General features: G+C 37.1%; 1 protein-coding gene across 1 annotated transcript; it reads right to left on the bottom strand.

Annotated features, from left to right (window-relative positions):
* Positions 1-1,535: 1,535 nt before the first annotated feature.
* ADH5 (alcohol dehydrogenase 5 (class III), chi polypeptide) lies at positions 1,536-26,415 on the bottom strand. The gene is made up of 9 exons (XM_077142750.1): positions 26,284-26,415; positions 22,244-22,345; positions 19,889-20,030; positions 19,355-19,442; positions 5,655-5,874; positions 5,249-5,509; positions 4,149-4,284; positions 1,986-2,124; positions 1,536-1,829 (listed from the first exon to the last, which is right to left on the bottom strand). Exons 1-9 carry the CDS (start codon positions 26,293-26,295, stop codon positions 1,805-1,807), a joined length of 1,125 nt encoding a protein of 374 aa, XP_076998865.1. The 5' UTR covers positions 26,296-26,415; the 3' UTR covers positions 1,536-1,804.

Below are 26,415 nucleotides of genomic sequence, written 5' to 3'. Positions count from 1 at the left end.
ATAAAGCCAGGCTCGCTGGTAGCCAATATTCAGGGATAAGGCATCACCTGTCGATGCCTTGATTCGGACATTTTCACAGCCTCACAATTGTAAGCTTGTAAGTTAATAAACCCTATTCTAAAAGCCAACTCATTTCTGTTATATTGTATTTCTTCAGCTTTAGCAAACTAAAACAACAAGCAGTGAACAACTGGAAGAAGAAATTAAAAAAAAAAAATCCATGCACAATACCAACTAAAAGAATCAAATAGCTAGAAATAAATTCTAATAAGGATGTAAAGGACTTGTGCACAGAAAATGACAAAAAAAGAAATCAAAGACTTAAATAAATGGAAGGACATGGAATGGAAGACTAAATATCATTAAGATGTCAATCTTACCCAAAGCAATTTATAGATTCAACACAATCCCAATCAAAGTTCTAAAGAACATGTTTGATTGCTACTTTATACCCCTCTGGATTAAAAAAACCTGAATTACTTAATGCCACCACCAGGAGACCTGCTGATTTGATTACATTAAAATAAAACATTCAACAAGATACCATAAAATAGTCATAAGATAGACTGGGAGATGACACAACATATAAAACTGACAAGGACTGGCATTTCACACCCATCTGATAGGCAAAAATTTACAACTACTTTGAAGACCAATTTGCCAATATCTAATAAAATTAAAATGTGCTATTCTATTATAAACATCCTAAGTAACTAACTCACTGAGAACAATGTGTAAGATTGTTCCACAGCAGTGTTATCAGGAATACAGAAACTGCTCTGGAAACAACCTTATGTATAAATTGATTGGAGACCACATAAATTATGGTAGTTAATACAAATACTATCCAGTATTAATCTGAATGAGATAAATCACAGATGAGTGAAAGATGAAAACTGCAGAGTGAGAGTATCAGGTTTAAAAACATGCAAAACAATACTGAAGACTAGAAGGTTTATAGGTATTTTTGAAAAAGTGTAACATGCATAGGAAGGATGAACACCAATCCTGCACGGCTACCTCTGGAAAAGGAGGAAAGGAAGTACAGTCTGGAGATGGGCAAATGTTAAGATTAGACAAAAGAGGTGTTGGGAACTTGTGTATTCAGTATATAAATTACTATTTTTTATGTGCTTGAAATAGTTCATAGAGCAACCAATGATACACATCCATCTCCTAAGTAAGGAAGACCATTTCAATGAAAAGTTTTAGTGCCCACTGTGAGCCAGATGCCATTATTATGAACTTGGGGTATAAATGTGAATAAAGCATGGTATCTACCCTCAAAAAGATTCACAGGTGCAGATTTATGTCCCATTTACACTGCCACTGATGGCTAGGGAAATGTGTTCTTCAGCAAATGGGCCTGAGACCCTTGAAAATTAAGTGAAAGTTACTGAAGATCACAGCAGACAAGGTTCAGGTACTCCCAGCTGCCCTGCTTCTTCCACCTTTCCTTCACAGAATAAAGACAATGGAGAGAGCAATCATGAGAATTACACAGCATAAAACAGAATGGACAATTTCTACACAAATGCAAAAATTACTTTTATTTTGTTGAAATATTCCTTGATGAGTTAACAGTTATTTATATGAAAGAGAATCCAGAAAACAGATATATGACTGCATTATCCTTGTCCTTGATTACAGAATTTAGGAATTACCACAAAACATTACTTCCTAGTGGAGGCTATGAAGGTCTCTGAGGCTGTGAATGTAGAAGAGCTTCTGCCTGCCTGTCCGGCTGCTCACATGATACCACAAGACTTAGATGCAAGGAAGACATACTTTTACTCCTTTGAACTTAAATCTTGACAACAGTTCTAATGCTGTAAGAGAAGGAAGCAATAAACACAGGTTATGAATCATAACTTTTAAAGACCAATAAAATTGCATTATCTGTGATACTGCTCCCCATAAACTCTAAGGTACTATTACATTCTATATTACATAGAATGTAATATATCGCTAAAGAGGAAGCTTACCTCTTGCCTGCATGCATCAGTTCAAAGGCTTTGTTAATTTGGTCGAAAGATAGTTTGTGAGTCACAAATTCATCAACTTTTATCTTTTTAGACATATATTCAGACACAAGCTTTGGGACACTTTCTACACTCTTCCATCCTAAAAGAAATCATATGTATTTATTAATCATACAACAAACCTACTGTAGGCTTATTACTTAGTGTGTGACACAGACACTTAAGAGATCAGTGTTTTGATCAATTAAAGAGGAATGAAAAACTACAAAATTAGCATGGGAACAGGAGGAATTTTTCACACTTCTTTAATGAGAAGAAAAAAGGAAATACTTTGTATTTTCCTTTTTTTAAATTAAGATTTACATAAATCTGATCAATGCTTTGGCCAGTTAAGACTTTTAAACTATCCAGGATAAAACTTTAGAAGTCTTAGAACATACTTATTTAGCCCATAACAGCAAAGATTTCTATAATCATGAAATTCAAAGATGAAAAACACTGATGTGACATATGACCTCATTTCCTTGGTTTTACATTTAACAACGAATAGGGATAGCACCTCAAACAGAAAACTATGCAACTTGAAAAGCAAACAAGGAAATCTTGGGCTGCATGATAAGATTTTAAACAAAATTAGGGGCTTCAATTTTTTACTTGTATAGAAAGAAACAAATCTGAAGAAGCCTTCCTACCTTCTAAACCAAGGATGCTTTGGACCATATTTCAAACATCTTTTGAGCCTTTCTCCAAATCTCTCACTTCACATCCTCCATAAGTAGTTTTCTTCCCCACTAACTGTGTAGATTTTTTCTTTCTCCAAATCTCCTGGTAACTGAGATGACTACAGCCACCACTATTCTCTAAACTAAAATTTTCTATTTACAACTTTGGGTCATATTTTAGCAACTCCAAAGAGCCCCAATGTTCCAGTTTATGTTCCAACTGGCTTGTACTATGGTGGACCTTCACCCCATGAGCCATGCAGTCTCGGGGTCATCAGGCTAGAATACCCTTTCCAATATAACCATGGACCCTGTGATGGCAACTCAAAGTAGCATGGGTGGTTTAAAAAGTCTGTTAATAATGAGGTACTTGGTTGTATCATAAATCTAGAGCTTTGGAAAGGAGGGTTAAGTAAGCCTGAATTTCCTTCAGTAAATTCTATAGTATAAAGAAGGAATATTGGCCAAACCCCTCATTTGAGCCTACTTTCCTCATCTTCTAGCCTTTGAAAAAGCTGGCATAAAATGAGTTAGGGGATATTAAAAGACAACTTGTTAAAACAGATCATTCAGAACTTATGATTTTTTTTTCTAAGAGGATGATCAATATAATTTTCTTTTAAAGCCTATAAAAACTTTAGATTTGGGTGGGCCATGGTGGCTCAGCAGGCAACAATGCTTGCCTGCCATGCCAGAGGACCCAGATTCGATTCCCAGTGCCTGCCCATGTAAAAAAAAAAAAAAAAAAAAAACTTTGGATTTCATTCATTCACAATAGCTGGGATATATAAACATGTTGTGATGTCTTTGCTCTTCCTTAGTTGAGCAACCATGAAAAACTGGAAACTTTCCTAGCATTCTACTGGAAGTTAGGCAACTTCTAATAACCTTTTAAGATCGTACAAGGGAAAAATGATCAGTCTGGCAGCTTTTCAACTTTGTTATAAGGTTTTGACTAATATTTTTAGTTTAAGATTCAGTATTGGTTACTGCTGAAATCCATATAATTCAGAGAGGGATGTGATGACATCTGGTGGTTACACCTTCCCTTCTACCCTCTCTGAACAACAAATGAGTAAAAATCCTGATAATCTACTTAAGTCCACAACATAAAATATGTTGTGGCTGATACTTTTGCTTGCTTACTCTGCCCTGCTCTACCCATGAACTATTTCCTTATTAAGAGAATACTGGTTTTAAGTATTTTAATACTATGACAGTGTAACAGGTACCCATGTGCTTCAGAAGCTGAATGTCTCCCCAGCTTAAGGGGTCAATACTGACTGAATATGAAACCCTTGTATTAACTTTGCATGTAACAGTTTATGGTAATAAGGCAGCCCATGAAAATTATTGTTAATACCTGAAAATATGCCTGGAGGTGAAAAAATTTGCCAATGAAAATAACAAAAGGGAAAATGTGCCCTTTCATCCATCAAGTTACCTCCAAATGCAGTGCCTTTCCATGTCCGACCTGTTACCAGCTGGAACGGACGAGTGGAGATTTCTTCACCTGTAGCAGCTACTCCGACTACCACGCTGACGCCCCAGCCTTTGTGGCATGCCTCTAGCGCTGCTCTCTGTAGGCATAGAGATATGACCAATCACAGAACTGAGCGTTTTGCTCAGAATATCTGCTCCCTCAGAAATTTTATGGGGTGGGGTTAGGCTGAGGTAGGGGAATGAGCTTTTTAAAAATGGCAACAAAATGACCAAACAATGTTTAATAACTTCAACTTTATTAACAATTATATTTTATACAGGAATTAAAAAATTAACTTGGCTAAGTAATGAACACAAATTGAAAGAATGTAAAGCTTTTATTTGATTTATATATATATATATATATATATATATATATGTTGGCTAAATATGAACACAAATTGAAAAGATTTAAAGCTTTTATTTGCTTTTTTTTTTGCATGGGCAGGCACTGGGAACTGAACCTGGGTCTCTGGCATGGCAGGCAAGAGCTCTGCCTGCTGAGCTACCTTGGCCTGCCCTGCTGTATATATTTTTAAAAGTAAATCCTAACTCAGAATTCTAAACACTGTAATAAAAAGCAGCAGGCAGGAGGAGCAGTAATAGCTTACATTTACTGAGTGTTTACTGTGTCAAGGAGGTGCTCTTATCCCCATTTTACAAATGAGAAACAGGTTTAGAGAAGGTAAGTCCTCTGCTCAAGGTCACTGAGTTAGTAAGTGGATATGTAACTCCAAAGTCTATGCCCTTTGCTCATTGCTGTATCGTTCTCCCTTAATATTTAATATGTTAAAATTCTTTTTTCTTTATCTTTTTAATATGTTACATTAAGAACATGGATTAAAAGGCAAAGAAACATTTTTTTTCAGCTTTCCCAATACCATTCTTATATCATTTTCCATTTGTAGTTCAATTAATTAATTTCCTTTATTCACTAGAATAATTCCTATCAAGAGATATCCCCGTTGCAAGAAATAAAACAATGTTTAATCTTAATTAAGGAAACAATATACAAAAAAAAGGCAGTATCACAGAAAAGGGAATGAAATAAGGCACACTTACCATAACCTTCACGTTACCAATACACTCAAAGGAATAGTCCACCCCTCCATCAGTCATCTCAACAAGTACTTCCTGAATGGGTTTACTGAAGTCTTCAGGGTTAATACATTCAGAGGCTCCAAACTCCTTGGCCCTTGCAAATTTATCTTTATTGAGGTCCACACCAATGATCCGGGAAGCACCAGCCACCTTACAGCCCATGATAACTGCCAATCCAACTCCTCCCAGGCCAAACACAGCACAAGTAGAGCCAGGTTCCACCTAACAGTAAAGACAGTTTATGAGGTTATCATTCCAGAGAGGTAAAGGAAATTACCAAGTTTCAAGTTGGTAGTTTCACGATTCCAGCAAAGCTCTGCTGAATCGAATTAGAAGGGAAAAGCTAAATCCAAGGGCAATCTCTTACCTTGGCAGTGTTCACAGCAGCACCGTAACCAGTTGAAACGCCGCAACCGAGCAGGCAGACTTTATCCAGGGGTGCTAAGGGATCTATTTTAGCAACAGAAATATCAGCCACAACTGTGTATTCAGAAAAGGTACTGGTTCCCATGTAATGTAAAAGTGTCTTTCCTTTACAAGTAAATCTGCTAGTACCATCTGGCATTAATCCTCTCCCTTGAGTGACTCTATAAAAAAAAAGGAAAAAGACAGGCTAGAATTAAGTTTCTAAAATACAACAAGAGAAGTCAGTTTTTAAAAAGAATGACCACGAACATATCACAGAGAAGCAGCATGGCCCCAGGTCCCTCTGAGATTGTAGACGGAATCATAGCCATGAATTAGCATTCCACAATATCCAGGCACAGGGACCTAAGATAGAGACTCAAGGTGGGAGCTGCTGAGGAGTGCTGGATACAAAAGGGCCCTCAAGGTTCAAAAAACAAGAGAGACTACCATAGACTGGTAAGAACTGCTGTGACCAATCCAGCTTCTGTTGGCTAACCATCTAAAGGCAAAATGGACTTTTCTAAAGGCAAAATGGACTTTTCTAAAGTGACTAGCCTTTCTGGATTGACCCAATCTGGCTTCCTCAGACAGGATACCCTAATGGGAAAGAAACTGGAGGCAGAAAGCTTCACAAAGAAAAACAAAAGAGGGTGGGATTTAAACTGAACTGCTGTAAGAATAGAATGGGTCCCAGAACTGAAAAGTATAAGGAAGAGGAGTCACTGACTGAGGGAATTTGAACAAATAATAGGAGCTGGAGAGAAAAGTCTGCACAAAACAAAACAGAACAGGCTAGGATTCTAAGAGATGGAACAGAGAAAAGGAAGCTCACTCCTGGAGGTGAAACAATTGCACAAGAAATGCAATCTTAAAAACTGTACCACATATCCAGGGCAAGAACGCAATAAGGAAGAGCCTAAAATTCTAAGCAGTTAAACACAGGCTATTCTAAAGGTCTAGAACAAGTTAGACCAAACATCAAAGAAATGGCCTTAACACAAGCCAATCAACAATAAAACCCTAGATAAGAGGGAGAAATGGACCTTCAGAGTTAATCCATCAAGACAGACAGATGCCTAGCTAGATATCAGCAAAAATCACAAGCCATACTAAGACACAGGGAGATATGGCTCAGTAAAGGGAACAAGTTAAAACTTCAGAGGAGACTCAGAAGTTGTAATCACTAATCAAAGATGTTCAAGCAAATCTAAATCAAGGAGATGAAGGAAAATAGGCAGAGATAAGATATTAAGAAGGTAATTTCTGAGTAAAAAGAAAAATATGAAAGTATAAAAAGAAACATAATAGAAATTATAGGAATGAAAGATACAATAGTAGGAATTAAAAATACACTAGCAGATTTGAACAGGCAGAGTGAAGAATAAGTAAGCTAGAAGGAAACAGAAACCATAGAGCCAGAAGAAAAAGGGATTAGAAAAAAACTGAGCAGTGTGTCAGGAACTTGACAACACAGAAGTGCAAAATTGTATGCATCTGTTGTCGCAGGAGAAGGCAAAGGGGGCTAAAAGTGTATCTGAGGAAATAATGGCCCAAAACTTCCCAACTCTTAAGAAACACACAAATATTCATGTCCAAAGAGAGCAAAGTACTACAAGGAGAATAAATCCTAATAGACCTATCCTAAGACACATACTAAACAGAATGTCAAGTGTCAAAGACATAGAGAAAATTTTGAAAGCAACAAGAGAAAAGCAATTTGTCACATATAAGGGATTGCCAGTAAGACTAGGTGCTGATTTCTCATCAGAAACCATGGAGGCAAGAAGGCACTGGCATGATATATTTAAGGTACCAAAAGGAAAAAAACGCCAGTCAAAAATTCTTTATCTGGCAAAACTGTGCTTCAAACACAATGGAGTGTTTAAAGTATTCATAAAGAAACAGATATTGAGAGTTCATAAAAAAAGAGACCTGCTGTACAAGAATTACTAAAGGGAATTCTGCAGGTTGAAAAGGAAAGACAGGAGAGAGTGTTTTGGAGTCATGTGAAGAAATGAAAACCATTAGTAAGGGTAACTAAAAGTGTAAATGCAAAAGCAGTAGTACTGGATCCTCAATATACAATTCTACTTAAGAGAATTGTATACTTAAATCATACTACTTAATCATATAAGAATCAAAATACAAGTGAACAAGAAAAAGGCCTATTACCTGATAATGGATGTGCAAAATATAGAGTGGGACAAAAACAATGTAAAGGAGGATAATAGAGGAATATAGGAGCAGAGAATTATGCTACTGAAGCTAAGTTGGTATCTTTTCAAATTGGTACATTATAGATGTAGGCTGTATAATATAAACTCCAGAGTAACCACTAAAGAAAGTATTTTAAAAATATACAGAAACAGAAACAAGAAAGGGATGAGTATGATCACAACAAATCAACTGTATGGAAAACGAGGTGCAATAAGGGAAAGGGTGGGGGAAGACATAATAAAAAACAAAGGACAAAACAGCTGAAGTACGTACTGCCTTTTCAGTAATAACATTGAATGTTAATGGATTAAACTCCCCAATCAAAAGACACAAGTTGGCAGAACAAATGAAAAAGCATGATCTAACTACATGTTGTTACAAGAGATTCACCTTAGACCCAAAGAGCAAATAGGGTAAAAGTGAAAGGATAGAAAAAGGATATTCAATGCAAATAGTAACCAAAATAGTGCTGGGGTAGCTATACTAATATTGGACAAAATAGATTTTAAGTCAAAAGCTATTATAAGAGACAAAGAAGGACACGATATGTTAATAAAAGGGACAATCCACAAAGAAAAAAATAATAATCATAAATGTTTACACACCTAACCAGAGTGCCTAAAAATACATGAGGCAAACACTGGCAAAACTGAAGGGAGAACCACTTCTACAATACTAGTTGGCAACTTTCATACACCACTCATAAAGAGAACATCTAGACAGATGACCAATAAGGAAACAGAACTGAACTGAACTATAACTGAACTAGACCTAACAGACACATACAGAGCACTGCACCCCAAAATAGCAGGCTATACATTCTTCTCAAGTGCACATGGATCATTCTGCAGGACACACCACACGTTGGGTGACAAAGCAAGTCTCAATAAATTTGGAAAGACTGTAATCATACAAAGCATATTCTTTGGCCATAATGGAATGAAGCTGGAAATCAGTGACAGGTGGGGAATTGGAAAAGCCACAAGTATATGGAAGTTAAGTAATATGCTCTTAAACAAATCAGTAGATCAAAGAAGAAATTGCAAGGGAAATCAGCAAATATCTTGTGATGAATGAAAACAAGAATACAACATATCAAAACTTATGTGATATAATGAATACAGTGCTGAGAGGGAAATCTATAGCCCTAAATGCTTACATTAAAATAGAAGTAAGACTTCCGGAGAAGATGGCGGCATAGTAAGACGCGCGGATCTTAGTTCCTCCTCCAGAACAGCTACTAGGGGAGTAGAAACGATACAGAACAGCTCCCAGACCACGACAGAGATCAAAAAGACAGCGTACCCCATCCTGGAACGGCTGACTGGCTGAGAGAACCCGCTCCGGTGAGATCGCCGAGGGGCACGGGCTTCACTGGGCGGGGCGGCAAGCGGCCGGAGTTCCTCCCTTCCCCCTTCCCGGGCTGGCTGGGAGAATTGGACAGGCAGTCCCCTCAAGCCGCGGTGGCTGGCACCCACACCACGCGCAGCCCCCCGGACCAACTGAGAAAATTGGATCGGAAATCCCCAGGCCGCGGAGAACGGTGAGGTGGGGGGGGCCCTTCCAAACACGTGACTGCCCGGGAACGGTGCACTCTCCCGGGTGGGCCGTGGCAGCTGGCGCCCTCCCGCCATGCTTGGTGCCCCGGGCCGACTAGGAAATTCAGACGGGTGCTCTCCCGGGCTGCGGTGGCCGGCGACCCTCCCCGTATTCGGACCCCGGGCCGGCTGGCACTCTTCCAAGCCGCTTCGGCTGGCGAACCTCCCCGACGGCGAGAGTTTTCCAAAGTTAAAGGACCCACAGCACCTTTTACTGGTGGGACCTGCAGACAAACGTGTGCCACGAGCGCCACCTACTGGGCAGGATAAGAAAAACAGAACACAGAGATTTCACAGAAAAATCTTCCAAATTGTTGGGTCCAGCACCCAGGGAAATCTGACTAAATGCCCAGACGCCAGCAGAAGATAACGGATCACGCTCAAAAAATGGAAAATATGGCCCAGTCAAAGGAACAAACCAATAGTTCAAATGAGATACAGGAGCTGAGACAACTAATGCTGAATATACGAACAGAAATGGAAAACCTCTTCAAAAACGAAATCGATAAATTGAGGGAGAACATGAAGAAGACATGGGCTGAACAAAAAGAAGAAACAGAAAAACTGAAAAAACAAATCACAGAACTTATGGAAGTGAAGGAGAAAGTAGAAAAGATGGAAAAAACAATGGATACCTACAATGATAGATTTAAAGAGACAGAAGATAGAATTAGTGATTTGGAGGATGGAACATCTGAATTCCAAAAAGAAACAGAAACTATCGGGAAAAGAATGGAAAAATTTGAGCAGGGTATCAGGGAACTCAAGGACAATATGAACCACACAAATATACGTGTTGTGGGTGTCCCAGAAGGAGAAGAGAAGGGAAAAGGAGGAGAAAAACTAATGGAAGAAATTATCACTGAAAACTTCCCAACTCTTATGAAAGACCTAAAATTACAGATCCAAGAAGTGCAGCACACCCCAAAGAGATTAGACCCAAATAGGCATTCTCCAAGACACTTACTAGTTAGAATGTCAGAGGTCAAAGAGAAAGAGAGGATCTTGAAAGCAGCAAGAGAAAAACAATCCATCACATACAAGGGAAACCCAATAAGAATATGTGTAGATTTCTCAGCAGAAACCATGGAGGCTAGAAGACAGTGGGATGATATATTTAATTTACTAAAAGAGAAAAACTGCCAACCAAGACTTCTATATCCAGCAAAATTGTCCTTCAAAAATGAGGGAGAAATTAAAACATTCTCAGACAAAAAGTCACTGAGAGAATTTGTGACCAAGAGACCAGCTCTGCAAGAAATACTAAAGAGTATTTTGTACTCAGATACAAAAAGACAGAAGAGAGAGGTATGGAGAAGAGAGTAGAAAGAAGGAAAGTCAGATATGATATATATATAATACAAAAGGCAAAATGGTAGAGGAAAATATTATCCAAACAGTAATAACACTAAATGTTAATGGACTGAATTCCCCAATCAAAAGACATAGACTGGCAGAATGGATTAAAAAACAGGATCCTTCTATATGCTGTCTACAGGAAACACATCTTAGACCCAAAGATAAACATAGGTTGAAAGTGAAAGGTTGGGAAAAGATATTTCATGCAAATAACAACCAGAAAAGAGCAGGAGTGGCTATACTAATATCCAACAAATTAGACTTCAAATGTAAAACAGTTAAAAGAGACAAAGAAGGACACTATCTACTAATAAAAGGAACAATTCAACAAGAAGACATAACAATCATAAATATTTATGCACCGAACCAGAATGCCCCAAAATACGTAAGGAATACACTGCAAACACTGAAAAGGGAAATAGACACATATACCATAATAGTTGGAGACTTCAATTCCCCACTCTCATCAATGGACAGAACATCTAGACAGAGGATCAATAAAGAAATAGAGAATCTGAATATTACTATAAATGAGCTAGACTTAACAGACATTTATAGGACATTACATCCCACAACAGCAGGATACACCTTTTTCTCAAGTGCTCATGGATCATTCTCAAAGATAGACCATATGCTGGGTCACAAAGCAACTCTTAACAAATTTAAAAAGATTGAAATCATACACAACATTTTCTCGGATCATAAAGGAATGAAGTTGGAAATCAATAATAGGCAGAGTGCCAGAAAATCCACAAATACGTGGAGGCTCAACAACACACTCTTAAACAACGAGTGGGTCAAAGAAAAAATTGCAAGAGAAATTAGTAAATACCTCGAGGCGAATGAAAATGAAAACACAACATATCAAAACTTATGGGACGCAGCAAAGGCAGTGCTAAGAGGGAAATTTATTGCCCTAAATGCCTATATCAGAAAAGAAGAAAAGGCAAAAATGCAGGAATTAGCTGTCCACTTGGAAGAACTGGAGAAAGAACGGCAAACTAATCCCAAAGCAAGCAAAAGGAAAGAAATAACAAAGATTAGCGCAGAAATAAATGAAATTGAAAACATGAAAACAATAGAGAAAATCAATAAGACCAGAAGTTGGTTCTATGAGAAAATCAATAAGATTGATGGGCCCTTAGCAAGATTGACAAAAAGAAGAAGAGAGAGGATGCAAATAAATAAGATCAGAAATGGAAGAGGAGACATAACTACTGACCTCACAGAAATAAAGGAGGTAATAACAGGATACTATGAACAACTTTACGCTAATAGATACAACAATTTAGATGAAATGGACGGGTTCCTGGAAAGACATGAACAACCAACTTTGACTCAAGAAGAAATAGATGACCTCAACAAACCAATCACAAGTAAAGAAATTGAATTAGTCATTCAAAAGCTTCCTAAAAAGAAAAGTCCAGGACCAGACGGCTTCACATGTGAATTCTACCAAACATTCCAGAAAGAATTAGTACCAACTCTCCTCAAACTCTTCAAAAAAATCGAAGTGGAGGGAAAACTACCTAATTCATTCTATGAAGCCAACATCACCCTCATACCAAAACCAGGCAAAGATATTACAAAAAAAGAAAACTACAGACCAATCTCTCTAATGAATATAGATGCAAAAATCCTCAATAAAATTCTAGCAAATCGTATCCAACAACACATTAAAAGAATTAGACATCATGACCAAGTAGGATTCATCCCAGGTATGCAAGGATGGTTCAACATAAGAAAATCAATTCATGTAATACACCATATCAACAAATCAAAGCAGAAAAATCACATGATCATCTCAATTGATGCAGAGAAGGCATTTGACAAGATTCAACATCCTTTCCTGTTGAAAACACTTCAAAGGATAGGAATAGAAGGGAACTTCCTTAAAATGATAGAGGGAATATATGAAAAACCCACAGCTAATATCATCCTCAATGGGGAAAAATTGAAAACTTTCCCCCTAAGATCAGGAACAAGACAAGGATGTCCACTATCACCACTATTATTCAACATTGTGTTGGAGGTTCTAGCCAGAGCAATTAGACAAGAAAAAGAAATACAAGGCATCAAAATTGGAAAGGAAGAAGTAAAACTATCACTGTTTGCAGACGATATGATACTATACGTCAAAAACCCGGAAAAATCCACAACAAAACTACTAGAGCTAATAAATGAGTAAAATAGAAGTAAGAGCTAAATTCAAAGAGCTACCTGCATACCTGGAGGAACTAGAAAAAGAACAGCATATTAACCTCAAAGCAAGCAGAAGGAAGAAATAACAAAGATTAGAGCAGAGATAAATGAAATTGAGAATTAAAAAAATAGAATTAATGAAATAAGTTGATTCTTTGAAAATATTAATGTAACTGACAAACCCTTAGCTACACAGACAAAGAGAGATGACGTAAATACACAAAATCAGAAATGAGAGGGGGGACACTGCTAATAACCCTACAGAAATAAAAAAGGATCATAAGATGATAACTATGAACAACTGTACGCAAACATATTAGACAAGTTAGATGAAATGGACAAATTCCTAGGACCACACAAACAACCTACACTGACTCTAGAAGAAAGAGAAGATTTCAACAGCAAAGAGATTGAGTTAGTCATTAAAAATCTCCCAGCAAAGAAAATCCTAGGACCAGATGGCTTTATAGGTGAATTTTACCAATCATTCCAAGAAGAATTAATACCAATCCTGCTCAAACTCTTCAAAAAATTGAAGATGGAATACTATCTAACTCATTCTATGAGGCCAACATCACCCTAATGCCAAAGTCAGATAAAGATACCAGAAGAAAATAAAATTACAGACCAACTTCTCTTATGAATATAGATGCAAAAACCCTCAACAAAATACTGGCAAATCAAATCCAACAGCCTATTAAAAGAATTATACACCATGATTACATGGGTTTTATTCCAGGGTGGCAAGGGTTGTTCAACATAAGAAAATCAATAAATGAATACACCATATGAAAAAACCAAAGGGAAACAACAACAGCAACACATGACCACCTCAATTGATACCGAAAAGGCAAATGACAAAACCCAGCATCGTTTCTTGATAAAAATACTCAGAACACCAGAGATAGAAGGGAATTTCCTCAACATCATAAAGGGCATACATGAAAAATCCATGGCTAACAGCTAACAGCATACTCAGTGATGACACACTGAAAGCTTCCCTCTAAGATCGGGGAACAGAGAAGGATGTCTACTTCCACCACTGTTATTCAATATAGTATTGGAAGTTCTAGCCAGAGCAATTAGGTAAGAAAAAGAAATAAAAGGTATCCAAATTGGAAGGGAAGAAGTAAAACTTTTCCTCTTTGCAGATGTCATGATCCTATAAATAGAAAAGTCCTGAAAAATCTAAAACAAAGCTACTAGAGATAATAAATTCTACAAAGTGGCAGGATACAAGATCAACACACAAAAATCTGAGAAGGAAACCAAGAAAAAAAATTCCATTTACAATAGCAGCTAAAGGAATCAAATATCTACAAATAAATTTAATCATGGATGTAAAGTTTTCTTATAGACAGAAAATTACAAAACATTGCTAAAAGAAAATTTAAAACACCTACTAAGTAATTCAAAAGACATTCCATGTTTGTGGACTGGAAGATCAATATCATAAGATGTCACTTCTACCCAAACTGATTTACAGATTCAATACAATCCCAATCAAAATCCAATAGCCTTCTTTGCAGAAATGAAACACCAACTATCAAATTTATTTGAAAGGGTAAAAGGCCCTGCATAGCCAAAAAACATCTCACAGCCAAAAAACATCTCACAAAACAAGAACGAAGTTGGAAGACTCACACGTCCTGACTTTAAAGCATATTGCACAGCTACAGTGGTCAAAACAGCAAGGTACTAGGACAAGGATAGATATATCGACCAATAGAATTCACTTAAGAGTTCAGAAATAGATCCTCAAACAAATGGACAACTCATTTCCAATGAATAAGGCTTCCAAGTTCATACAATTGGGAAAGAAAAGCCTCTTTAACAAATAGTGCTAGCGGAATTAGATATCTATATACAAAAGAATGAAAGAAGACCCCATCTCATACCATATACAAAAATTAACACAAGACAGATCAAAAACCTTAATATAAAAGCCAAGATTATAAAACCCCTATAAGGAAATACAGGGAAGCATCTTCAGAATCTTGTTATGCAATGGTTACTTAGACTTTATACCCAAAGCACAAGCAAAGAAAGAAAAAATAAATAAATGGGACCTCCACAAAATTAAAAACTTGTGCATGAAAGGATTGTGCCACCAAAGTGAAAAGGCAGCCTACTCAATGGAAGAAAATTTTTGGAAAGCATGTATCTAATTTACAGTCCAGAATATATGAAGAAACTCTACAACACAACAATAAAAAGACAAACAATCCAATTAAAAACTGGGCAAAAGACTTGAACAGATATTTTTTCCAAAGAGGAAATACAAATAGCTAATAAATATTTTTTAGCTAATAACTAAAAGTCCAATTTGTAATGTATTTATTAATAACTAAGCAACTTTTCATGCACAACATCACTAGATATCAGGGAAATGCAAGTCAAAACCACAATGAAATATCATTTCACACTCACTATGAATGGCTACTATTAAAAAAAAACCCAGAAAATTACAAATATTGGAGGGGATGTGCAGAAATACACATGATGGAATAATACTCAGCTGTAAAGAGAAGTGAAATCCTGCTGCATGTGAGAACATGCATAAACCATGAGGGTATTATGTTGAGTGAAATAAGCTAGGCACAAAAGGACAATTATTGTATGATCTCACTGATATGAACTCATTATAATAAATTAATATACCTAGATTCTAGAATACATGTCACTAGGGGATAGAATGGGTGTACAGAATAGGGAGCTGATGCTTAATTTGTACAGAATTCCTTTCTACCTTGATTGTAAAGGTTTGGAAATGGATGGTGGTGAGTGTAACTGATAGTGCTGAACTATGCATGTGGCGTTGAAAGGAGAGGTTTGGGTCTTATGTTACTAGAAAGAAAGTTAGAAGATAAAACATAGGACTATATGAATATATAAATCCTGTTTTGGATGATGGCCTCAGATTGGCAGTACAAGTATTGGGATGTTCTTTCATGAACTAGAATAAATGTATGACACTATTACAAGGTGTTAATAATAGGGTGGTATAAAGGAAAAAAATACATCTAATGTAAAGTATGGACTATAGTTAGTAGACTGTATCAATATTCTTTCATCCATCGTAACAAAGGTAACATATTTTGCAGAGTGTCAACACTAGGGCAGTATATGGGAATGCTTATTTTACATGACTTTTCAGTCAAACCTACAGCTTCTCCAATTAAAAAATAGTTTAAAAAACCATTATGCTAAGTAACAAGACATAAAGCACTACATATTTTATGATTCCATTTATATAAAATGTAAATATAAATAAATCTATAGAGACAGAAATAGATTAGTGATTATGTAAGGCTGGAGAAGATTAGAGAGATTGAGTGGTGTCTGCTTAGGGGTATGGGGTTTTTCTTTTTGGAATAATGAAAATTAGTATGATGATAAATGCATAACTTTAGTACACTAAAAGCCAATGATTGTATACTTTTGGTGGATTGTATGGTATGTAAATATATCTCAATAAAACTAATTTAAAAAAAAATGAACAGTAAATATTTAGAAAAGTGTCCTAAAACTAAAAGTCCAATTTGTAATGTATTTATTAATAACTAAGCACCCTTTGAGATGTCTCATTGAGGAAACTCATAAAAGACTATCCATCTTTTCCAACATTCAGTATCCTTTGGTCAGAATATTGAAGTCATTTGAAGTACCAACTCATGGATCAGATGAAATTATTTAAAAATTCTATCATAAAACTCTGAGCAACTATAGCTTAATAAAGTATAAAGCCAAAACCATTATATATACAAGCAGAGATTACAAGCAATTATCCACTGCAGCTAATGAAGACAGATGGCCAAACTGGCTAATTATATCTTTTAGGAGGTCTTTCACAAAACTCTTACAGTCCTCAAGGTCTCAAGTTATTTTTTTTCTCTTCACTTTGCTTTGCTTATGTAGTTACACCATGTCTTGGTTAGCCAGGGCTGCTATAACAAATACCACAACTGGCTGGCTTAGACAAGGAGTTCAAAGTCTCACAATTTGAGAGGATAGAAGTCTGAAATCAAAGTATCAGCAGGTCATGTTTTCTCCAAAGCCTGCAGCATTATGGCAATCCTCCATCATAAGGAGATCTGTTTCCTATCTCTCCTCACTCTACTAGTGTGTCCAAATTTCCTGTGCTTGTAAGGACTTCAGTTATCTTGGATGAAGACCCATCTGATTCAGTTTGCCCTGATCTTAAAAGGATATTTGAAGATTCCATTTGCAAAAGAGTTTACATGCACCGGACCTGGGTTTAGGACCTGAATGTCTTTGTGGGAGACATGATCCAATTCACAATATATCAACAAAGGGGAAAAAACACCTCCACAAAGGCAACCAATACAATGAATAGTGACAAAAATTAATTTTGATACTCTAATGGATAGGTAACAATAGCTTGCTTATTACACTGGGCCCTTAAGGTCAGACACACTTGGATTCAAATCCTGGGTGATCATGGTAAAGCTAACTAATTTCTTTGTGCTTTAGTTTCCTCATGAGAAAACGGGGGAAACAACAGGATTTTCCTCACAGATTTCTATAAAAATGAAATGAGATGTTATATAAAGGTTAGCACTATGCTTGGCACAGAGGGAGTTTAGTAAATGTTATTTTTACTAATAATAAACATAATTTGATGTATTATGTTTATTAGATAAATCAGTTGAAATATATATGAATAAACAAATACATAAAAATAGCAACACTGCCTGAACCATGACATAAAGATGAAGAGAAAATGGACTGCCACTTGATTTAAGTGTATGTATTTTCTTTAGAAAAAAACAAGTAAATATGACCAGGACAAAGTGAGAAAGAAGTAACAGCTTCATCAAAAATAACTGTTTTATATTTATGAGAGCAATTTAACTCTGTTTAGCCTTCCATCTTGTGAGAAATCACTCCTGTTCCAAAGGAGCTTCTTGAATAAAAGGTGATAAGGGATAAATTTATGCTTCGAAAGAACCTCTCTGTAATAGGTTACAAAAAGACTATAATCATTATATTGATGGTGGACAAAATTTTTCAGACTGTGTTTGAAGTTCCCCTTCAAAAATGACCAGATTCATTTTGTTCTAGCTTTGCCAAAAGTAAGTGGATTTACATTATTTTAAAAATGGAGGCTTGTAATTTAAAAATTTTGTAACTGATTTTGTTTAATGGCATTAGAAAACGAATGCAAGAGTAACAAAGTTTCCCAGACAGTACTTGTGGGAACACACTGGACAACTGTATATATGTATCCTTATGACTCAGCAATCCCAACCCTAGGAAAATACCCAAAAGAGTGACTAGTGGATATTTTCACTAAAGGACATTCACAAGAATGTTCATAGCAACATTAAACATAATAGCCCCAAGCTGGAGCAACCCAGATGCTCATGAATAGGAGAATTAATAAATAGTGGTATTTGACACAGAACATGACACGGGAATTAAAAAAACTGATGCACACAGCAACTTGGATACATCTCAGACATTAGGAGTGAAAGAAACCAGCTGAAAGAGCATATACACTACTTATATGAAGTTATATAATGAAAGAAGTCAGAATAGCGAATACTCCTGAAGGAGGCAGCTGCTGACTTAGAAGGGACATGACGAACTCTGTGGGGTACAAGAAGGATTCTCCATCTTGATCTGGTGATGGTTATAAACCATCCGGTGTATGTATATGCGTGTGTGTGTGTATATATATATGAAAATAAATTAAGTTGTACACTTAAGATGTGTACACTCTAAGTGCTTTATTATATGTATGTTACACCTCAATCCAAAAAAAAAAGAAAAAGAAACAATATATTTCAACTGCCTCAAAGAAGTAGCTCTTAAGTGCTGTAACCTTACTATAATAAAATGAGCTGTCTTTTCTGTGTCAAGGGGTTATATTATTTCTTATACTCTTTCCATTACCTTATGATGTGAATTTTATTACCTTGATTTAGTAGACAATAAAGTGGCTTATTAAAATGATTTCATTTATTCTCATTAGCGTATGCCCCCCCTTACTACATATTCTGACAAATTTAGCCTAGTGTTATGGAAAGATAATGGGCCCAGAAAATTCTGTTTTATTTCTTACAAGCTGGCCAATACTGAGTAAAGCACTTAATTTCTAAGCCTTAATTTTCTCATCTATGAAACAGAGATACTAATGATCATGAGGTTGCCATGGAGTTGGAATGAAATAATTCATACAAAAAACACTTTACATATGGCTGCAAAATTATGTATTCTCATTATTAATATACTTGTTTTAAAAATAAAAGATACTAACCTTATCTTTTGGCAAAGGTTTGTCTTAGGATTCAGACAAAACTTGCATTCTCCACACTGTGGGATGTAAAGCGGGATGACAGTATCACCTGGGAAACAAACACAAAGACTTTATCCTGAATTGGTACCATTTGCTTCCAAATGAATACTCAGCCCCTGCAAATTTCCATTCCTGTCCACTTATGTTGCTGTGCAAAGTGAATAACTACAAGGCTTAGAATTTTACCTACATAACATCATTCAGACACTGCCTGGCCAGGCAAAAAATACAGGCTTCAAAATTTCTATCTAAATGAAACCCTAGCAGGGAACAAGATTGATTCATCTTTAAACATCTTGACTTAATTGGGCAAAACCGACTTTGGAAATGTCCTCAGACAAGTAACAGCCTGCAAAATCATCGATGAGGAATGAAATCAATCTTGACAATTCACTTATGTAATAACCTTTTCATATACATAAATAGTGTACAGGTAACAAATAATTTTCCTATGGAAAAAAGAAAATAAATAAGTCATTCAAATACTCTCCTTACCTGCTCTCAGCTTAGTAACTCCTTCACCAACACTCTCCACAATCCCAGCGCCTTCATGTCCCAAGATCACTGGAAAACACCCCTCAGGATCAGCCCCACTCAGGGTATAAGCATCCGTGTGACAAACAGCCGTGGCAATAATCTATCAGGATATTAAACAGCATTTAAGTGTATGTGCATGCAATTCAGAGCGAGGAATAGGACAGGGCACTTGTACTCTAATACCATATCTCAAATGATTCTAAGATACAGTTCTTTTACATTTTAACCTTTGTAAAATCAGCATGCACTTAGAATCAAAGTCATAATAACAATTACAATTAACATTGATACATGATAATTGTGCATTTTATAATGGTGGAGTTTTAGATGCAATGGAACTTGGTATATCTGTTATTTTTAGTGCATGTTAGTAAGAGAAGGTAAACAGGTGATTTTTTTAAACAAACATTTTTATTGAGAAATCTTGACACAAATACAGTCCATACATGGCATACAATCAATGGCTCACGAGATCATCACATAGTTCTGTCTTCATCACCACGAACATTTTTATAACATTTGCATCACTCCAGAAAAAGAAATAAAAGAAAAAAGAAAACCTCATACATCCCATGCCCCTTACCCCTCCCTCTCATTGACCACTAGTACTTCAATCTACCCAGTTTTTTACCCTTTATCCCCCCTCTACTATTTATTTATTTTTTATCCTTATTTTTCTACTTATCTGTCCATACCCTAGATAAAAGGAATAACAGACAAATGATTTTCACAATCACACGGTTACAATGTAAAAGCTATATAGTTATACAATTGTCTTCAAGAATCGAGGCAACTGGAACACAGCTCAACAGTTACAGGTACTTCCCTCCAGCCACTCCAATACACTATAGACTAAAAAGGGATATTTATATAATGCATAAAAATAACCTCCAGGATAACCTTTCAACTCTAAAACTGGTGATTTTATGGGGCCTTGTGCCTTCAGGTGTGGAGCAGAATATCACCTTGGCAAAAATAGGTGGAGTCCATCTCACTGCTGGCCTCTCCCTGTTAGGAAATGTGAGTTTTACTGTTGTAAACATTATTGACTATTTCTGAAATATGCCAGCCTGCTTGGGCCTGAGCCAAAACTCAGAGTTTCTAATTTCAACATCTCTGGTTTTAGCAACCGCACACAATTTCTACTTAAATGAGCCCTTTATCCCTATCTCTCTGGCATTCCAGTATTTCTTTCCAAACCACCAAAACACAGAAAGGAAAAGGTTTGGAGTGTTTGTATATATGCTTCTCTGCTTCTCACTTACACACCCACTTACAATATAACGTTCTTTGGTTATGTGAACAGCCTCTCAGGGAAGACAGGTAAACTCAGTATGCCCAATATAGGTTATCCTTAGTACAAGCAGGACATTTTCTTCTTTGGTGGAAAAATCATGAGCTAAATTTTTTAACTTAATGGAAAACATACAGACTATTATAGGATTTAGATTCCTGGGTTTGGATTGAAAAGAATCTTAAACAGTTGTCTGGACCTGCACTTTTCAACCTATGTGTGATCCCTGGGACTGTGGAACAGCGTGCACATGCTGTGTGTCTCTATATTTAGGTTGGATGGGGAAGTACATTCAAATGACAGTAATAAAAGGCTTATTTTCCTAGAAAGTTAGTTTTATTAAATTGTCACTACTCTAAAGCATTAATTTTATATCACAGCAAGCACAGAGTACATGCTAATAACATAAGTATTGTAAGTTTCAAGGCATTAAATATCTTTCCAGGTGGGTGGCCTTGTGCAATACCCCTTTCCAGGGGTAACTTCGTTTCTCTGCTACAGCAGTTTGAAAAGCAATGGAATAATGAATCCTCTGAACCCTGACTTGTCTGTAAGGTTAGCACATTTTAAAACTCTCTAAGCAGGTAGATTTCACTTGCTTATTGCTCCAGTCAACCAGAACACTCTTCAGAAATCTTATTTGAAGTCCCTTCTAACAAAATTGTAGGTCATTTCTTCTTTGAGCCCATAACATTTTAAGTTATGGGCTCAGCAGAAATGGCAGCATCCCGCAATGCCACCTTAAACCCAGACTATGAAATATAAACAGGAGTAATTTGGTGATCCATATGGATGTCACTGCTCAACCCAAGAACATACCTAAAAAAGATGGAGAGGAGTGCTGTGAAGGTGAGAGAGACAAAATAAGAGGCTGTTGTGATTCCAAGGTTGGATGACTTTCAATACTCTCTCCTTGACACTGTCCTATGGGATAAATCCTCTGCAGACCTGAGATCTACTCATCTACCCAGAGACCTAATTGTGAGCCTTCTTCTCCAGTGCCTTGGATGTATTATTACCTTAATTCGAACTTCATGAGCCTTTGGGGGTGCCACCTCTATCTCCTCAATGGAAAGTGGCTTTCCAGCTTCCCAGGCAACTGCAGCCTTGCACTTGATAACCTGAAATGTGGCGAAAGAGAGAAGCTGTTTATTCTCTTAAAACAATAATAAGCTACTTCATGGTCAATTTAGAAACTGCTGAATGCCAATATCAGAAAATATATTACAGAGTCACAAAGAAACACATACCTCTAAGTTATATGGAGAATTGTTTGGCATGCTTGTAGATTTCATACAAGTGATATCATACTTTATTTTAAAAAAAGATTTAATTGAGACAACTAGAAGGTCAGATATAAAAGCCTCTTTGATTAACAAGTTTTATTCATCAAATATTTAATGACCTTTTACAAGAGATAAGCAAGAAGCAGGTTAAGAATACAGGGCCCAGGAGAATCTGATTCATTAGGCCTGGCATTGGATCTAGGGAATCAACATGCTTACTTAACACGTGCTCCATAAACTTATTTTGCTCTGGCTGGTTCAAACAACACTGGCTTGTTGCAATTACTGCAGGGTTGGAAGGAGAATAGGGGAACCTTTAAAAACGATATCTATCCCTTATAACTATGCTGTCCAATATGGTAGTCACTAGTCACATATAACTACTGAGCACTTAAAAGTGGCTAGTCTGAACTAAGATCTGCTATAAGAGTAAAATATACTCAGAAGAACTTGTTCTCAAGAGGAAAGTAAAAATATCTCAGTAATTTTTAAAATGCTGATTACATGATGAAATAGCAACTTGGCTACACTGGATTAAATAACATTATTAAAATGAATTTCACTTGTTCCTTTTTACTCTTTTTAATGTGGCTACTAGAAAATTCCATATTACACACGTGGCTTGTATTATACTTCTATAGGACAGCACTGCCTTAGGGATTCTAGTCAGTACATCCCTCCAACTACCAGAGAATCAAGCATAATGTGGAAGGTTTTGATCAGTTCACATCACGGTTTTGAAATATGCTGACTGAATGGAGGTTGCAAGTCACTGAGTTTACAGGAGACAGACTGAATGCCAATAATTACAAAACAGTGTGATTAAAGAGATAGGCACAAAGTGCTAGAGAAAGCAGAAACTGGGGAAAGAGTGTAACTTTGGAAGGGTTAGGGAAAGCATTACTTTTAAATTCATTCCTGAAGGATGGGGAAGAGTTCAAAATGATGGTAAAACAGCTACAGTCAGGGTGATTGTGAGGCATAAATGAGAATATGAAATCTCTAATACAATCTTCAGCACAGTGTAGCTTTGCAAAAGTAAGTTAGTAGTAGCAGAACAAAGTGGAGGAAAATGGGAGGTTAATTACATATAGGCATAAAGAGTGGCTTGTGAAAATTGGTGAGAACAGAAATTATTGCTTTTAAAACTGAAATGTAGACATTAAATCTGATGGTACAAAGAATTCAGACTGTGCATTAGAACCTTTTTCAACTTCAAGATACCATAAATCTCAAAACAAAATCTCAAAGGTCAAATTCAGAATACTAACAACGAAGTCATGTAACTCAGGGATCTAACGCAACTAGAATAAACAGATAATTCAACCCAGAATCTAAGTTTTATGTTTCTAGTCCCTTTTAAAAGGTTTGAAAAGCAGAGTAACCCTTTCCTCTCAATGACAACACTTCTAAGCAAAACAAAGCCCCACTACAAATCCACTGGCAACTGCCCTCCCTACTTTAAACACGTGCACTATCATAAGAATTATACATTACTTTCCACCCTCTCCTACAAGACACCTGGTAATACGGAAAAATAACTGCCATTTTTGCTATCTGAAAGACTGTTTTAGAATTTGTCATTTTTTTCCTTTAGAATTGAGATTTCATAGGGTGCTTTGAAGATCAACACACAGACCTTATGAACAATTTGTACACAATTCTTAACGTAAGTACTGAAAATCTAAAAGCCATTAGTTCCAATTCTTTCCTAAAGTTATTCCACTGACCTTCCAGCTTAAATTCTGGAAGCAAGTTTTCCTTAAGAGGCTATCAAGTACCAATATCTTCAAATGCTGATAAGCTGTTACACTGTAAGTCCTACTAATTCACAATTTAATATCGTACACACCACATACTCCTATTTCCAATCTTTCACAGCATATAACAAAGTTATAACCATGACAAAGGATGTTACAGAGGGTACACAGTTCTGACAAGGAAAGCCAAGATCAGGGAGCAGTTTCAAGGAACAATTTTACAAAAATCATGGGAATAGAAGTACTTTAAAATGTTGAACATATTGAATGCATTACTGTGACTCCAAATCATCGTTTAATATGTTGTATTATAGTTTATAAAAACTGTTCCCCGCCCCCCCAACCCTATGGAATGTTAACATCCAAGACAAAACCTCCTGTAATTCAGTATCCCACTATTTTCAGGTTGACCCAACATAGTAATAATAATAGTTGTAATAATAGTAATAAATAAGCCATTTATACTTAAAAAATGGGATGAGGTGTGATTTCAATTTCCTTAAAAATGTTTGTTCTAGAGCTATTTAAAAAACTTACATTTTACAAAATAGTTGATAAAAATATTCCTCTGGACTGTACAGAAGGGATATGATACAGTATACTATATTAATCATATTTGGCTTCTTTCTCTCCTGCTTTGTTAGAGGCTAGACTCTCATTTTTAGTTTCTCCATTTCCTGCAGGTCAATCTTTAGCTTCTTGGTTAGCCACTTCAGCTTGTTTTCCCTTCGCTCCCCTTTTTCTTTTTAGTTGCACTTTGTCTGAAGATTTATGCTTTCCCACTGCCTTTTTTTGGCTTGGTTTCCTCTTTTACAGGAACAGGTTAACTGACAGCCACACGGACCTCTCCTTGAACTCTTCTGCAGAGCCACCTTCCACTTGGGCATCTGGGTTGCGGAGTGGGCCTGTGTGGTTACTGTTCACAGAGGGGCGCCCAGAGCCTTCAAGTGAAGCTGGGCTGCTGCTGCTGCTACCACTCCTCCCACCAACTGAACTGCTGGGCACCATTTCTTTATTTTTGTATGCTGTATGGATGGGTCACTTTTCATTCTTTTTCCATGTGGGTATCCCATTACTGCAGCACCATTTGTTGAATTTCTGTTTTTACTTTGTTTATGCATGGGCTGGAATCAACCCAAGTCTCCTGCATGGGAGGAGAGAATTCTACCACTGAACTACCCTCGCACCTCCCGGGCACCATTTCTTTCCAACCCCTACACTTAAGGTCATAAATCTTTCAAGAAAATTTCTAAAATTTGCAGGCACTAAAACAATGAACCACTTTAGATGTTCATTCGTGTTATTCAGTGTATTTCTGCTCTTTCTTATTGTCCCATATGCGTACTTCAGAAATTTGGAATATTTCTGTCGCACAGGAACAGATCTGGGTGGAATCCCAGCTCACAAACTATCCCTGCCGTGACTACAAAGGACGATCAAACCCCAAGTCTCAGTTTCTGATCTGAGAAATGGTGATACCCGGCAGAGGTGTTATACGAAGACTGAAGGAAATAAAAGCTCACGGTGCCAAAGTCCTCAAAAACATTACTGAAAGGGACCTCGGAGTTCTCCCGAAATACATCCTTGGTGTCCCAATAATAGAATTTAAACTGTTACAGATTGCAATCACGAACAGCAAGGCAACCTAGGGTTAGCAACACGGGCTCTACCTGCAGCTTTACCATTTTTTTGCAGGCCACTACCTCAGGCAAATTAATTTAGCGTAAACGAAAAGGCGCGGTCGCTAGTCAGACGTAAATCATCACCATAAGGATACGAAGTGACCTTCCCCATCTCTCTGGGTCTTCCCACCCCCAACCGACTCCGGCCTTCCCAGAAGCAGCAAAACACAACAAGCAGCTGAAACAAAGCTTCCTTCCGGCTGAGCTGCTCGCCAAAGGCAGCATGCCAGCTCAGACAGCCGGAGCCCGTCCCGAGTCGAGACCTTCGAGACCAGCGGCCGGGTTCTACCCCCTGCTCTTGCACCCGGGCCCGCCACGTAGCCGCCGCTACCTGGTTCGCCATGTCCGCGAGTCCAGGTCAGCGTGCGGCTGGCATCCGGAGTGGGCCGAGAAGGGACGGGGTGTGGGCGGGGCGTACGTCCATGGCGTCCAGTACGTCCACGCGGCCTGGCGTGGTGGTAAG

This window comes from Tamandua tetradactyla, chromosome 24 (genome assembly GCF_023851605.1).
Source record: "Tamandua tetradactyla isolate mTamTet1 chromosome 24, mTamTet1.pri, whole genome shotgun sequence".
Classification (NCBI taxonomy): Eukaryota; Metazoa; Chordata; class Mammalia; order Pilosa; family Myrmecophagidae; genus Tamandua; species Tamandua tetradactyla.
The sequence above is the reverse complement of the archived record's forward strand: the minus strand, read 5'-3'. Positions and strand labels throughout refer to the sequence as shown.

Bases quoted from the DNA above. Each gene is read 5' to 3' on its own strand.
- ADH5 (XM_077142750.1), bottom strand. The intron at 19,443-19,888 runs GTAAGGAGAGTA...TTTGTTTCCCAG, and splicing joins AGTTACTAAGCTGAGAGCAG to GTGATACTGTCATCCCGCTT. The intron at 1,830-1,985 runs GTAAGCTTCCTC...CTTCTCTTACAG, and splicing joins CTGATGCATGCAGGCAAGAG to CATTAGAACTGTTGTCAAGA.